The sequence below is a fragment of the Macrobrachium nipponense genome, chromosome 26 (genome assembly GCF_015104395.2).
Source record: "Macrobrachium nipponense isolate FS-2020 chromosome 26, ASM1510439v2, whole genome shotgun sequence".
Lineage (NCBI taxonomy): Eukaryota > Metazoa > Arthropoda > Malacostraca > Decapoda > Palaemonidae > Macrobrachium > Macrobrachium nipponense.
The window spans coordinates 72336052-72352241 of NC_087215.1; the positions used below are offsets into that span (position 1 = coordinate 72336052).

The 16190-nt window shown below is 38.5% G+C and overlaps 1 protein-coding gene across 1 annotated transcript in view; it reads left to right on the forward strand.

The window, feature by feature from the left end:
- Positions 1–3088: 3088 nt before the first annotated feature.
- LOC135200403 (rab3 GTPase-activating protein non-catalytic subunit-like) overlaps positions 3089–16190 on the forward strand; it is a gene marked incomplete at its 5' end in the record, with an annotated part of 31411 nt that continues 18309 nt past the window's right edge. Inside the window, 15 exon segments of the mRNA XM_064229034.1 lie at positions 3089–3265; positions 4222–4372; positions 4678–4767; positions 5521–5660; positions 6141–6309; positions 6485–6619; positions 7195–7424; positions 7916–8076; positions 8275–8373; positions 9560–9713; positions 10094–10285; positions 11075–11506; positions 11647–11859; positions 12002–12175; positions 13015–13196. Coding sequence (XP_064085104.1) covers positions 3089–3265; positions 4222–4372; positions 4678–4767; positions 5521–5660; positions 6141–6309; positions 6485–6619; positions 7195–7424; positions 7916–8076; positions 8275–8373; positions 9560–9713; positions 10094–10285; positions 11075–11506; positions 11647–11859; positions 12002–12175; positions 13015–13196 — 2699 coding nt within the window.

The following is a 16190-nucleotide window of genomic DNA, read 5'->3' on the forward strand; positions in this document are numbered from 1 at the left end:
CTCTGAACGAAATAGCGAGAGCTCTATTAACCTGGACGGAGGAACGGGGCATTATTCTGCGTACAAGGTTTGTCCAAGGAGTAAAAAACCTAAGGGCAGACAGGTTGAGCAGAAAGAACCAGGTTCTCCCGACAGAGTGGATGCTCCACTCAGGAGTCTGCAGACAAATATGGTCACTCTGGGGGAGACCCCAGATCGACCTGTTTGCCACGTTCCTCTCCAGGAAAATAGACAACTTCTGCTCGCTCGAAGAAGATCCCAGAGCCACAGCGATCGATGCCTTCCTCATGGATTGGTCAGGCTAGATGCATACGCCTTTCCCCCATTCAAATTGCTGGGGAAGTAGTAAGGAAATTTTGTGGCATCGGAAGGAATGAGAATGACTCTAATTGCTCCCTTTTGGCCTTCCCGAATCTGGTTCACAGAGGTACTGGAATGGACGGTGGACTTCCCCAGATCTCTACCAGACAGGACAGATCTGCTCAGACAACCCCACTTCGAGAGGTTCCACAAAAACATCCAGTCTCTCCCTGACTGCCTTTCAACTATCGAAAGACTGGTCAGAGCGAGAGGCTTTTCAAAGAAAGTGGCAACTTCAATTGCTAGAGCCCGCAGAGCCTCTACCCTGCGGTCTACCAATCGAAGTGGGAAGTTTTCCGTAGATGGTGTAGGTCGAAGAAGCTGTCCTCTTCCAATACCTCTGTAACCGAAATCGCGGATTTTCTCCTCTTCTTGAGAGAAAAATCCAAATTGGCCGTATCAACTATCAAGGGATATAGGAGCATGCTCTCAGCTGTTTTTTAGAAAACAGAGGGCTGAATCTCGAGAATAATAGGATCTTCATGATCTCATCAGGTCTTTCGAGACTAAGAAATTGAGATCGTTGATTCCCCCGAGTTGGAACCTGGACGTTGTCCTAAAGTTCTTGATGTCGGACAGGTTCGAACCTATAGATAAAATCTCATTCAGAGATCTTACTAGCAAATGCATATTCCTGTTGGCTCTAGCAACTGCTAAGAGGATCAGTGAATTGCATGCTTTGGACTCTCGGGTGGGATTTAGAAAAGACTCGGCTGTCATCTTTCCAGGAGCTTTTCCTAGCAAAGAATGAGAACCCTTCTAAACCTTGGCCTAGAAGTTTCGAAGTCAAGGGACTCTCTTCTCTGGTAGGAAGAGAGTTGGATCGGTCCCTTTGCCCAGTCAGGACCTTAAAATTTAGAAAAAGAAGACACAGCTTCAGGGATGTCGACAAGGTCTTTGGTGTTCGGTAAGAAACAACCCCAAGAGACCGATGTCAAAGAACGCACTGGCATCTTTGTCAGAAATGTAATTACGAAGCTCATAGGAATTGCCAAGAGAACTCTTTAAAGCTGCTGAGAGTGAAAGCTCACGAAGTCCGGGCTGTGGCAACTTCCCTTCTTTTACGAAGAATATGTCCATGAGAAACATTTTAGCAGCAACTTATTGGACAGGTGCAATTCAGTATTTGCATACCACTATTTAAAGATGTTTTATTAAGAACATACGATAAATGTTTCGCTCTTGGACCTTATGTATCAGCGGATACTATGCTGGGAAATGGAGCAGACGCTGATCCTTAAATTTGTTTTTAATAATTTTAATAATTAGTTTTGATATTGTTGTTGAGTTGTGGGTTGCTTGAAAGGATGTTCGGGATGACTCCTTTCAATCGTAGTACTAACCCCAATGAGGATCAGGTGATCGGATTAGTGTCGTGCTCTATGATCATGCCAATAGGCAAGGTGTTTGTCATGTAAGTGGATAGGACCCCATTGACAAAGATCCTATGGTTCTGAAGCGTAAGTGGGTAAGACCCCTGTAACAGACCATCAAGAATTCTTAGCATGAGGTCACTACCTCGCTGAGGCTCTTGAAGCGATACGGGCTCCTAGGCAGTAGCCATGAAGTCTTTCGCTAACACAAGGTAGGAATCAAGGTTTTTAATTTTATTACCTACAACATATGTTGTTTACCTGTCTATTTCAGTAGATTAGCTGTCTCTACCCTCCGCCAAAGGTGCCAATCAGCTAAGTATATATCTGACAGGTAAGTTGAATGCATAAAAATGTTATTGTCATGATACAATAAAGTTTTATGCATACTTACCTGGCAGATATATACGGTGTATGGCCCACCCGACCTCCCCTCAGGAGACAGGTGGAAGAGAAAATCTGTCTTAGAAAACGGGAATGATTCTATTCCCGCCACCAGCGGCGGGCGGTAGATCACCTGACCTACCTGTAGAGTGTGCCGCGAAATTCGAATTTCTATCGGGGACGACGAGTCTATAGCTAAGTATATATCTGCCAGGTAAGTATGCATAAAACTTTATTGTATCATGACAATAACATATTATTTTGATTACCCTGGGACACTAGTGTTGAGCTTTAATGTATTTAAAGGAATTTATATGAGAGAAGTTAACAGTTAGTGGTTGTAGCTTGTTGAATGTCATTGTGGTTGTTTTATGAATTATTTGTGTAAATATACAGATATCTGAAAGCGTGTAATTTATCTCGTTTACTTAAGATGATAATTACAAAGTGGAATTAAGAGATTTATGAAAGAAGAGGAACTTGTATGGGATACCTGTATGACTTACTATACCCTGTATTTTCCATCTGTCCATCCGCCTGTGGGGTCGCGCATGGTAACACTGCGTCCCGGGGTTTAAACAGTTACGCTATGTGTAAGTTTAAGATGAATAAAAGGATATCTGGGTATACATTTGCAACTGAAAAGTGATTTAATAATTTTGTGTATGCGAATTACGCCGTTAATATTCGAAATAGGATATTATTTAAAGCCCGGGACACAGTGTTACCATGCGCAAACACCAACGGCGGATAGACAGATGGAAAAAAGAGAGTATAGTTACTCAAGTTTTACATGATGCTGTCATCTTAGGATTTTTTAAATAAAGGCATTCCCCGGTTATCAATGGGGGTCCGCTCCCGGCAGATGCTGATAAGCGAAACCGCCATTAACTGAAACCGAGACCCCCGATAACCGAGAACTGCCTTTAGTGTTGTGAAATTCTTAAATTTAATTCAGAAATTCTTTCCAGCTGCTGCCAGTGGAGGTGAGAACGTCAGTGTCCCTCCCTTGGGTTACAAGAAGTGGGGATTGGTCGACCAAGTTGTGGTAGCTGACTGTGTTGCGCCAGGTGTTACCCCTCCCTTCATGTATGACCACATGTCCCACACCTCGCTTTCTAAAGGCTGTAATCATACTTTCACACCAGGTAACATTTAATGTGAATCTTTTTCTTTTTGGGGGGGGAGGGAATGTTCTGATTTGTTCAAATAGGGGAAATCATTTCATGCCTGTATGCCAAGTGGTAACCATCTATCTATGAATGCCATAGTTCTTTTTTTTTTTTTTGCTACTCTCAATGGATCACCTATCTGGAGTTCTCAATTGCGCGGTCAGTAGTTATAACTATCCAATGAAGAAGTCTGTTTATTAATGGCCTGTCTCTCACTCTCTTGTAGTTCACTTTCCTTTGGGCCTTCATCAGTTGAAGTTCACCTTATTGCGTATAAGACTCAGGCCTTCATTCATTTCCACTTTATACTTTTAGCACTTTCTTCTTTACAGTATGTATATATTTTTGTTGTATGGATCAGTGAGACAGGCAGCTTCGTGCTCTTATTTAGTCCAGCCCTAAGAAAACAAGAGAAACTGAATGATGACAAAAATAGCAAGATTTACCTTGAAGGGAGCAATAACTCCATCTCTTGAAAGGTGGAAGATTGTAGGGCTGCCATTTTGGGAGCTAGTTGAGAAGTAATAGGTCATAGTGCTTATGAACTCATTAGAAGTTTTTGAGAATTTTTATGTTTTGTGGCTGCAAACTGGTGCTTTAGAAGTAATAAAACTTTGCTAGTAGACTGTATAAAACTACCTTGCAAGTTTAAGTGAAAATTAAGCTCAAATTTCTCCTAGTAGAGGTACACCAATACTGTAAAACTAGTCAAAAATTGTTAAGTAAGGTTGTTTATAATTCTGAGCCTGGTCTGATCCATTAAGGTTAGCAAGAGAAGTAGTATTTGTAAAAAGTGTGATTTCATGATAGAAACAAACATGATCTTTAAAATATTTCTATGTCCTGTTGTACATAACAAATTAATAGTAAATCAATACAATTTCTGGGAATTTACTGCATCAAATTTGTACTGATTGCTCTATTTGTTACAGGTGTTCCTGCAACGTCCTTACTAGTTACTGTTGGTCGTGTGCCTTTTGTTGGATTTCTGTGTGCTCATGAGGGTACTGCGCCTCCCTTTGTTGCTGATGTTGCCTTGCATTATGCGAATAAGTTGAAAGACGCCTTAGTGTCAGCAGCAAGGTATGTATGTTTTCGAATACATATAAGCAATACTACAAGAGTATACAGCATGGTTGGAAAAAAGCTGAATCTCTAGGGTGTTACACCTAATTTAACCACTGAATTAACATTAACTCTCATAGGGCTGGCTAAGACCTGTCAGTAGTAGCAATTACATTACACAGTGTAATAAGTGAATATTCATGCATTATGTCATAAAATTTGTAAAGTATAAATATTTAGGTTTTATCTTGTGAAGTATCATTTAAGTTTTAATAAGGAATTACCACATCGGCAGATGCATTGATAATTTCTTTTTTTTCCAGTGGATGGCTTTTTGGAAAAAGCAAAGGTAAAGACCCTGAAAAATCAAATCATAAGCCAAAAATCGAGCCAGCAACTCCTTTACCTTGCAAGTAAGATGTTTTTGTTTATTACAATGTATGTTTTTGTATGTCAAAATGAATCTGTTTCTCTACAAATAGCCAATTGCCAATTAAGACAAACACAAAGTCATAGATTAGTAATTAATGCACTGTGGGGTCAGGTGGTAGGGTAAGACCTTCGATGGTGTTGGAAACTTCCTCCTTACTGGTAATTAAGCTTTGACATTTGTATTCTCAAAATACGTAAAACTATTCATCTTGTATTAATTGCTGATCATTTTAGTTATAATGTACTAAGAAGTGTGGTTAGTACCCTTTGTTATCATGACAATCATGACATGGTCAAGGCACTTCTTGGCATTATAGGAGTGGCCTGCCATTACAATTTTTTAGGAATGGGAGTTCTTCATATATTTGGATCTGAGTGGCACCAATGTATGATAGTTAGTGTGTTTTGCTATTTTCTGTCATCAGAATTTTTTATTCAGAAAATGAGTTATGGCATTATCAGTATAATACTACTTGTTTAGTAAATGGTAGTCACAAGAAAAGAGTAGAAAATTAAAAATGAGAAAAATCTGTCTATATTATTAACATTAAATTAATTGACTGATCTTGTTTCAGTAATAAAAAACTTATTTAGGGTAACTAATAAACTCCTGCAGCATGGAATGGATAGTTGATTACTTTCCTCTGCTTGAAATGCATTTGATTTACAGAATTAATTTTGATAAGTGTGTGTGAGCTTTCGGTGACTAGCGATCCATCCATTATTTCGTTCAGGTCGTCAGTTCCAGATAAGAGACGCACTGGGTTATCTGTAAGTTTAGCTGCTGGTCGGAGACTAGCTGCAGTAACAGACGACTTTGGTCGAGTAACTCTCATCGACGTGAACAGAGGCATCTGCCTTCGTATGTGGAAAGGTAAGGTTTTACCAAGAGTTATAAGTGAAAGGTTTAAGCGTTTCATGCCTAACAAAGCGGAAAATATTCAGAATGTGATGATGGATATTAGTCTCAGTATATTAGATGTCAGCGATTCCTTTGTAGGGGATTTCATGGTGTTAGCTTAAGTATTAAACCTGTGAAACAGTAATTTAATTTCTAGAATGCATCTTGCTCTACATGCTGACAAATCAAATGGACTAGATTGCTTTGGTTTAAGAAATAAGTTCTTAAATTCTTCCCCCAAAATATTGTTAATAACTAAAAGTGATTTGCTATAAATGGTTAAGACTAAGATACCTGAAGGTATATGTTGGTCTCATTCGTTATTTTGATTCTGTAATGGGAAAAGTCATACAGTGATTTTAGTCATGGTATGTTCTCTGCTGTAAACTGCTTGGTAGCTGTAGAGAGTTCTAACTATTTCATATAATTTTTGCTTTTATTGCATGACCAAAGGCTATAGGGATGCAGACTGCGGATGGCTGGATGTGGAGAGTGAGTGGGGAGGGTCTAAGAGGCGGGTATCATTCCTGCTTATTTATGCACCACGGCGAGGCTTATTAGAAGTCTGGACTCCCCAGCAGGGACCTAGAGTAGCTGCTTTTAATGTGCCAAAGTATTCTAGGTATGTATATTAAATATATAGTTTAACTTTGTTGATTCATAGGTTAATGAATAACAAAAATGAAAATACATGTGTTGAATGGCCAGGTGAAATATTATGACTTATTCCAATATATAGTGATGGCATTTTCTTTTTATTTCCCCTACTAATGACTTTATTTTATGGCATTCCCTAGGCTTATATACACCCCACATACACTCCTTGGTGTAAATAGTGTGCGAGGTGTACGTTGTAAAGTTTTTCCTGTGATTTTTGTTACTCAGGACGGGACCATTAGTGAGATTTCTATTCCGTTCCATCTAGCTTTAGGGTGAGTGTTTCTCAATGGTATGTTTAGTTACTGTATTTGTTGGTATATAAGATGATTACGTACTGTCATTTTCCAAATTTTCATACTTGTAACAAACCGATAAAAATTTCCTTCTCAGACATAACATGTCCTGTTTGTTTTGATTTTTTATTTGATGCCCCTTTTTTTCAAGTGTAACTTTGTTAAAGAACACCATAGAAGTCTGTGTTTATGTCTGAGGTAGAAGTTTTTAATCTTCACTGAAACCGATTGTTTTTAGCCTGTAGGGTTAAAGTTGTACCCATGATCTTTATCCAGTAAGGTGCACGATTAATTTCCTTAACTTCATATTTGAAAAAATGTATGTACCATCAAATACTTAATTTTTTAATAGTAGTTATGGTTGGTGGTGTCGGGTTTTATGTTTTAAATGCATTGAACTAAATAATATTTGTGTGGAATCCTTAAAGTATAAGGTGCCGAAGATTATTAAATCTAAAACTTTAAAACTCTCGAGGATTACTCTGAGATATTAGTTAGAATTCTGCAAGTTCTTCAGGCAATATGTTTATCTTCATCATTTTCTATTTGTACAGTGGTAAAACTAGTAAACGTGCCAGAGATCTTCACCTTGTAAAGACACTTAAGTCTCAGCTGAAAAATGGCAATGAAGAGGAAGTTATGGCCACTATGGCAGAAATAAAGACACTGGGTGTTCGGAAACAAGCTATAATGACGTTTGTCATGTCTCAACACCTTACTACCACATTGCTACAGGCTGTTTTGGAATACTTTCTACCACTTTACAATTTAACTGAAGAGGAAGGTAATTAAAGGACTGTTATATTAATTTCTACAGTACCTAATTTAGTTTTCTTATATTTTGGTCCTACTTAAGATTCCAAGCACCTTGTTACTGGTTTGAGTTCATCAGAGAGCAACTTTCTTGATATTATGTTTTTATATAAATTGCTGTTTGTTGTTGCTTTTCTCATATTGGCCTGATCATTATGTATTCTGTTTTGCCATTCTGTTATTTGCTTTGTCTCATATCAAGTTTGACCATCTGTTGTTTATTCAGCAAGGACTTCAATATGATTTTGATTGCTTGCTTAACAAAAAAAAAGCTGAAGCTGAGCTGTTTGTTTTCCTGTCCTGAGATTGATAATGTCTAGGGATTCTGCACAGATGCATGAAACAAATTAACTTTGCTCTAAAAATAAAATTTTGTTTTCAAGAAATTAAATATGTGCTGTCAAATAGCTTTTAAATTCAAATTAATTTCTATGTTTTGAACATTTATTCATAATATTTCAGGTAGTTCAGGAGATGCCATCCCAACTCAAGACCATGAGAGTCGTCTTCTCGGTCAACAACTGTTGCGGTTAAGACAGCTGCTGTCTCTCTACTCGGTTCTCTGTGAACTCCATAGTGTCAGAGAAGCATCTCCTGATCCAGATGATGAAATTATAGTTTTGGTAATTTTCCTCTACTATCCAATTCCATACTATCAGCAGTGAATGTGGCAAGCAGTAGCTGTTGTTTATTACAGTACAGTATTAAGGATTTCTAGGCATAGAGAAAATGTTCATTTCTTTTTTCATATGTTTTTTAAGACTGCTGGTCTATGATTTAGAAAAAAATTCTCCTTTTATTTTAAACATTTTTTGTTTCAGGAACTTGCTAAATTATTGGTGCTGACCCCAGAGGAGACCAAGACAGTGCTGTTAACATTTCAGCATCCTGACTTGAATAAACCTTCTGGCACAAAAAAGGTCAGTTAAAGTATGGGTTCAATAAAGTCATAAATTTCTTCTGGACAATTTCAGTTTATTTTCACATAGAATACTTTTAGGAGAGTGGATATTTGCAGAATTTAAACGGATTCTATGTATCATCATTATATATAAATATCTGTACCATAGTTTTACCAGAGCTCACACTGCTCTCCTTGATTTAAAGGCTGTTGGAATAGGCACCATATTCAGTCAGCTAGTAGATGAGGTAGTATATGTGCTGTCTGTGTAAAAGCTTCCTTAGTAAGAGTACAACACCAATGCATGACATTCTAATGTCAAAATTATGGAAGAGAATGTGGGTATCTGGGGATAAGTGACTGCATGTAATAATTTGTCCATGTACTATATGCTAAGGACAAACCTCGTCTTTTACTGATGCGGAGTGTATGTCACTGATAAATGAAGATCAAATGTGTACCTACAGAAAGTACTCTTGTATTGAGAAAGAAGTCAGCCAGTGATACAGTATTGTGGAAAAGGAATTAATTACTCTATATCCACAGTGGCTGAGAACAAATCCTTCAGTAGCTTGGGCAGGATCAACACTAAGTACAGCTTACTGGAAACTGCCTTTTAGGTAGTCAGTAAAGCTAAATTAGTTATTAGTTTTTCTGTGGTTGATAGTATTGTCGACCTGGTAATCCTAATCCAGACCGAGGAAGAAACCTTTATTTGCTGAATATCTTGAATGGTAACAAAAACTGGACACCTGGTGAGATAAGCAAGGACAGCATAAATAAACAGACTCAAGAGTGATTTTCGGCTATATTTTCTTATGATGAAAGGAGTAGTAGCCCTCGAAAACTAAAGATATTTGTGCCATTACAATATACTTCAAAATTCTGAGCACGTATTATCTTTTTAGGTTCTGTATTTGTACCAAACATGCTTGTTCTTTGTATCCCAACAGTAATATAGTAATAATAGTGTTAGAATATTTCATTAGGTAAAGTCGTACTTTTAAGATAGCAAGATGGCATTCAGCATATAAGGAGAAACTTAATGGTGAAAATTGGAAGGCATAGACACCAATCAGCATAAAACATAGCTGTGTAAACGATTTACTATACGTATAGAGAAGAATGAATATTAAAATAATATTTCTTTATACATATATGTGAGCAATAATGGAATTATTCATGACAATAATTGTGTTTTACAGGTAAAATTTTCAGATGTCCATCCAAATATCAGTATTGGTTCATTTCTCCGCTGTTGGGACGTGTCTGTTGGTGCATTAGTGAAGGGTGCAAATACAGCAATTCTTCCTGTTAATTTGAAAGGAGATATTAATTATGAGAAGAAATTAAAACTGGGTAACTATTATTATTAATTTGGTTGAAATTTCTTTGAATAACTGTATTCAGGCTGACTCATTACTAATGTGAGCAATGAAGTGAGCAAAGCTAAATTGGTAGAACAAGGTGGTTACCTGATAAAATTATTATAGTTTGGATGAAATATGCTCCTCTTTGGATCAGTTTTACTCATTATTACTAGATCTGATATCCAATACTGAATCATTTCTCTGAATTGGTGCTAGAGTAAATGTTAGTGTGTATCTTTCATTAATAAATAATTTCATGATGCTTACTTATTGTTTAGAAACTGAAAGATCTGTAACAAGGGCAGGATGTTTCAAGAGGAATGTTTTCAAATAATGTGTAACGGTTAATTACAATCATTCTAATTTTAGGCGAGTTTCTGTACGGATGGGCCTGGCATCGGGAAAGTGTTAAATCCTTCGGTGCTGCTATCCAGTCTAGCGGTGCTAATCCTGAGTCATTACTACATGTTGCCTTAGTCCACTGGACACTTTGCCCTCATCCCGACACAGTTGCTACTCTTCACTTTGGAACAATATTGCATTCGCTCTCAAGAATGGCAGGTAAGAACTTGGAATTTTGATGTGAAAATGTTTGAATGATACATCTCAGTCGTGAACTTCACTATTGGGTGTGCTGAAATTTCATTCAAATAACTGGAACATGGCAGCAGTTCAATGAGTACTATTCAACAGTATTTTTGTGGTTATAATCTTACAACCTGATGTTTCACAAATGCAGTTTTTTTTTTATTCAAAGATCTATACAGTGGACCCCCCATATTCGCGTTTTCCGGATTTGCGGACTCACACACTTGCGGATTTCTCTCGGGAACGTTTCCCTGCATTATTCGCGGAAAATTCGCACATTCGCGGTATTTTTCTATGAGAAATATCCACAAATTTCTGGATTTTCTTTAGAAATTTCATCATAAAATGCACTTTTTGTGATAAAACTATTAAAAAAACCAGGTATGAAAATTTTTAGTGGGTTTTTCTTGAGTTTTAACTAACAAAATAGGCTGTTATTAGTGTTTTTATAGGGGTTCCAAACATTCGGGGGTTCTAACTATTCATGGGGGGGGTCTGGTACGCATCCCCCACGAATACAAGGGACCACTGTATATGATACGAAAAAGTTCATTGTTCGAGAATTTATTCAACGTAACAGAGTGCTATTGAGCTGATGAGCAAGTCATAATGGAAAGGATACCTATTCCTCGACATGTGAACATCATCATGTCTTCATTATTCTATATACAGAGTACTGTTCATGACTATTGCCGCTGCACTTGGGCTAAAATGTTATGTAAATAACAAAATAAACTAACCTTATCACCTTGATATTTGCAGGTGAGAAAGTTCTGTGTGATATAAGCTCTCAGAGTCCCTGGTGGAGTGCAGTGCGAGATAAACTATTAGCTTCGACACAGCCATTCCATGCCTGCATAGCTGCTCTCTTATGTAGGGGTGTCCATGCTAGGCTGGAAATTTATTTCCAGCAGGCTGCCGAACAAGAAATTAAGCTTAGAAGCAAAGTGGACCCTGATGCTGATAGTCAGAAAGAACCTGCGGAAGAGAACGATCAGCAACCTAAAGAACATTACTCTTCTCTCAACGATTGGGAAGGGCTCTCCATGGAAATGGTTGAATGGAATCTAGTCATAAATCAGCTTGAGTCCCTTTTACCATTACATCTTCTTCTGTCACACTTTCCTCCAAATGGACCTGACAGGCAGCCCAAACTAGATGTCTCCGTGAAAGCTTTATTAGAAAAAGGAAGAGGTAATGGCGAGCCTTGATTGTTTTTTACAAGTCTGTCACTGTTGCCTATTTTTGGATATCTTATTGTTATGTCGGTTTGGAAGTGAATGACCAATACTGAATCCTACCTGTAATAACTATTTCATTGCCATTTTTTTCAGGGTTTGTTGGAGAACTGATAGCTAACTGGTTTATTGGCTCTGGCCTTCCTTTGGACACAGTAGAGCGTTTGCTTAGAAAGCAAGACAAGTTAAGAGAGAGAAGGTCTGTTGAAGATCAGGAACCAGATGTTCCCTGTCAAGAAGAAAAAGATGCATCTGATAAGGTTGAAAAGGCTGAACCCACAGAAGATGATGACAACATGGAAATCATGAGTGAGTACAAAAGTTTGATCTCTTTAGGAACTAAGTTATTAAAATTGTACTTCGACTTATTTTTAATTATTATGTTTTGGTTTAGCAACAACTATACTAAATCCATTGCCAATTCTTAAAAAATATATATATATGTTTACAGGGCTTCTTATAAGGGTCGGTGAGAAGTTTCCTCACTCTGTGGCTGCTGACACTGTCCTTACCAATATGGCATGGGAACTTGCTGCTGCGTGGCACAAAGCAGCAGATGACACCAATCTTATATCACGATCAGTGGCTCACATTGCGAGAATAAAAAACTCTCATATAAGACATGGTAAGATCATGTTTCAAAATAAGTAATTTGAACTTATTTAACTTTAAGATTGTAGACTAATTACTTGTATATAATTATTTATCTTTAAGATTGTATACTGAATACTTTTTTTATAGTTTAACTAGCCACTCTCACTTGGCGGGTCTTTAAGACTGTGAAAGTATAAAGGTCAAAACCTTGCTTAGTCAATCCTTTTTATGGAAGTCTTTGTGTGCCATACCAAGTTTTGAATTCTAAATGACCATGCAAATATAATGGTAATTAGGGACTGCCCCTTGGAAGTTGATTTCTTACCCAAGGTCATTTTGGTAAGTACGGTAATAGTAAGGTTGCATTGATCATTTAATTGACAGATTTTAACATATATATACAGGCGGTCCCCGGGTTACGACGAGGGATCCGTTCTTGAGACGCGTCGTAAGCCGAAAATCGTCGTAAGCCGGAACATCGTCAAAAATCCTAAGAAAACCTTACTTTTAATGCTTTGGGTGTATTGAAAACTATGTAAACTGCATTCTTATGGCATTTATCATCAAAAATCCTTCAAATATTGATTATTTTGCATTTTTGGTGTCATATTTCATCTCCCAGATGAGTGTTGTAGGCGTTGTAACCCTGGAACATGCCTTGTAACCCTGGAACATGCGTCGTAACCCTGGAAATAACGTCTATTGACAAGCGTCGTAACCTCTGAACGTCGTAAGCCGACACTGTCGTAACCCAGGGACTGCCTGTATATACTACTTAAACTTTGGTTTGAATCATTGGAATTAGGATTTGTGAAACTGTCTTTAATTAAACAATGTGCCATAATTGCAATGACTTATCCTTATTTTTAGGGGTTGCACTTATGATATGGGAAACCTGGGTATGCCAGTGTATACAGTCAGCTTCAAGTCTCATGGATAAAGTTGGTCGGCTGCCAAAGGATCGTCTGTGTCGTAGAGATTTGGGGATTGGAGAGCACAGCATGTCGTCACTTTTCCAGATTGTTCTATTGCTGCTAGAGCAGGTTATGGAGGTGAGTGTTCTTGTATTTCTTTTCTTGTTCATTACATTTATCAATGAAGTTATTCAGTGTATAATGTAAATTATATTTTAGTTTTACCAGACCACTGAGCTGATTAACAGCTCTCCTAGGGCTGGCCCGAAGGATTAGATATTTTGACGTGACTAGGAACCAATTGGTTACCTAGCAATGGGACCTACAGCTTATTGTGGGATCTGAACCACATTGTATCGAGAAATGAATTTCTATCACCAGAAATAAATACCTCTGGTTCTGCACTTGGCTAACATGGAACTAGTGTATAATGTAGAATACCTATAAAAATTGTAAATCCAATGAAAAGCCATTTATGCAACTGAAAGATAAGCTACAGTTTAAAGAATATTTTATAAAAGGATAGGTGAGGTCAGTGACAACCAAGTAAGTAAATAAAATATGTTTTAGATCAGCTTTAAGGAATGTGCTGGTGTCTGAATTTTGAAGTACTACAGGCAATTATTTATTGATGTTTTTGGACAATTTAATCCCCAGATGAACACATCCTAAGTATGTGCTATTATGCTTGAAAATTTGTTCAGCTAGGTTTGTAGACAATTTTTTTCTCTGCTTTTATTTAGTGACAAATTATTTGCAAACATTTTATAATCAAATCCACTCTGGTTGGAAACTGGTAATTTTACCTTGTAATTGATCCTACCTATACATCAGCGTTTTCTTGATTTCCATTTCCATGCAAGAAAACGCTAATATATAGGTAGGATCAAATACTAGGTAAAATTACCAGTTTCCAACCAGAGTGGATTTGATCATAAAATGTTTGCCAATAATTTGTCACTAAATAAAAGCAGTGAAAAAAAATTGTGTGAAAACCTAGCTGAACAAATTTTCAAGCAGTAATAGCACATACTTTAGGATGTGTTCATCCGGGGATTAAAGTCCAAAAACGTCAATAAATAATTGCCTGTAGTACTTCAAAATTCAGACACCAGCACATTCCTTAAAGCTGATCTAAAACATATGTTATTTACTTACTTGGTTGTCACTGACTTCACCCATCCTTTTATAGAATATTCTACACTGTAGCTATATCATAGTAGCGAGATTAAACTTAGAATCACCCTCATCAACTAAAAGTGATTAGATTATACAAGGTTTGCAATAATCTGTCACTCTTGAGGATAAAGAATTAATTAAATTCACTTTACCTTGGTACTGTGATAATTTAAATTCACTTTACCTTTATACTCGTACTACTGTAGTAATGTGCACAAAGGGGAATTATATATCAGGGTATATTTCTGGGCTCAGCTCGTGTCGGCCTATGAAAGTATCCTTAATATCATTCTTTCTAGGTAAAATTAGCCTAAAATTACCAGAGAAAAACAAAATTAAGAAAATGTCAGTAAAACTGACTCGCTCACTCTTAAAAAGAAGTGTCGGTATGATATAGGGGCGAGTGTGGAACACTACCACGAGACAGACACCAATTAGAACTTCCTATCAGAATCCCCCCAAGAGAGAGCTGATACTAACGGGCGATGCAGCCTCTACTACTACTACTAGAGGACGCCACGGACAGCAGCGCCCCTAGCGGACATCCTTAAATTTTAGCACTAGCAACAAGTCGCCATTTTTCTTGTGCTGTGCCTTTTTGGGATTTTTCCTTGTAATCCACGATGGAACGCTCTGCAATTGCCACGGCTAAGTTAAGTAACTCATAAGTAATATTTTACCACAGTTTTATCTTCCGGGTACCAGTATTTTCCTCTTAATAGGTCATATACGGTTCCCCGCCCCGGTTGTCTCGTGGCGGCCATGCTGCCTCGTAAGAATTCCCGGCCCGGTCCTCCATACTGGGACTTCTTATTCTTATGGGCTTACTTTATCACGTTCATTGTTTTACATCGAGTTTTAGATAGTTTAGCCCTCCCCACCCCATTCTCTTAGCTTGGTATTTAGGGCTATTATTTTATTCTGTCCCAGCATCCCGGCTCTTGCTCTACATCGGCTATCGCTGGCTCCGAGTAGGCCTCTGTTTCTTGGAACAGTCTGCCTCCTCCTGGGCTTCTTTCTCTTTCACTAAAAGTGTCTCTTCCGCCTTTTTCGATGTATATATTTATGTTATTTAGGGTGTTAGGCTAGCCTAGGTGCTTGTTCCTTGTATTGGTACAGCTTGGTTCACGTGGCCCTCTCACGGTTGTGGTTTGCTCGGCGGCCTAGGCCACTTGCGGTCACGTGTCCTTAGCACCTTACCCTGCCCCTACCCTCCCTTTCTGGTATAGGAGGAGCTGGGGGACCCCTTGGTTGTTATAACAACCTCAGTCAACCAGTCCTTCTCTCTTCCTCTCGGAGGTGACCAAGGGTTCGCCTTCCAGCGGGGGGGTTAGGGGGGATAGGGCGACCACTCATGAGGTACCGGGTCTCCATGCGGGTAGTTTGGTGAGGCGGGGAGGAGTAGGCCATCCTCCCCCCTTTTTTTTTTTCTCGCTCCCGCCGTGTTTCGCCGAGACCTTCCTCCCCCCCTCCCCAGTTGCTTAGCCACCTCCCTTGCCATACGTAAGGAGCCTTCCGTCGCAGCCGGGGCACCTTTGTTTATAGGTTACTGGCTCCGCTAGCGGGCGGGGTGGGTACTACGAGTGGTCGGTTGCTTGCCTACTATATCCTTATATCTCTACCCCCGCTACCGGAAGGGAGCTTGCTCCTTACCTACGCACTCTTCTAGTAGACCCGGCGGAGAGAGGTTGTTTTATTATTTTTAAGGATATACCCTAATTGTACGTTATTTTACAATGAATTGTGTATTATTTTTATTTTATCACCATCCCCAGCCTTTTTCTGTTGTGGTTTCCATTACCACCACTCCTGGTTGGTTGTCTTTTGTGCCTCCGCCATCAGCGGAGCCATAGCCTAGATACCAACCTAGTTACCACACGTATTTTGGCGGGGCTCTGGTTTAATCTAACTTTATCGCTCCGGCACCAGCGGAGCATATGTTAGACTGTAAGT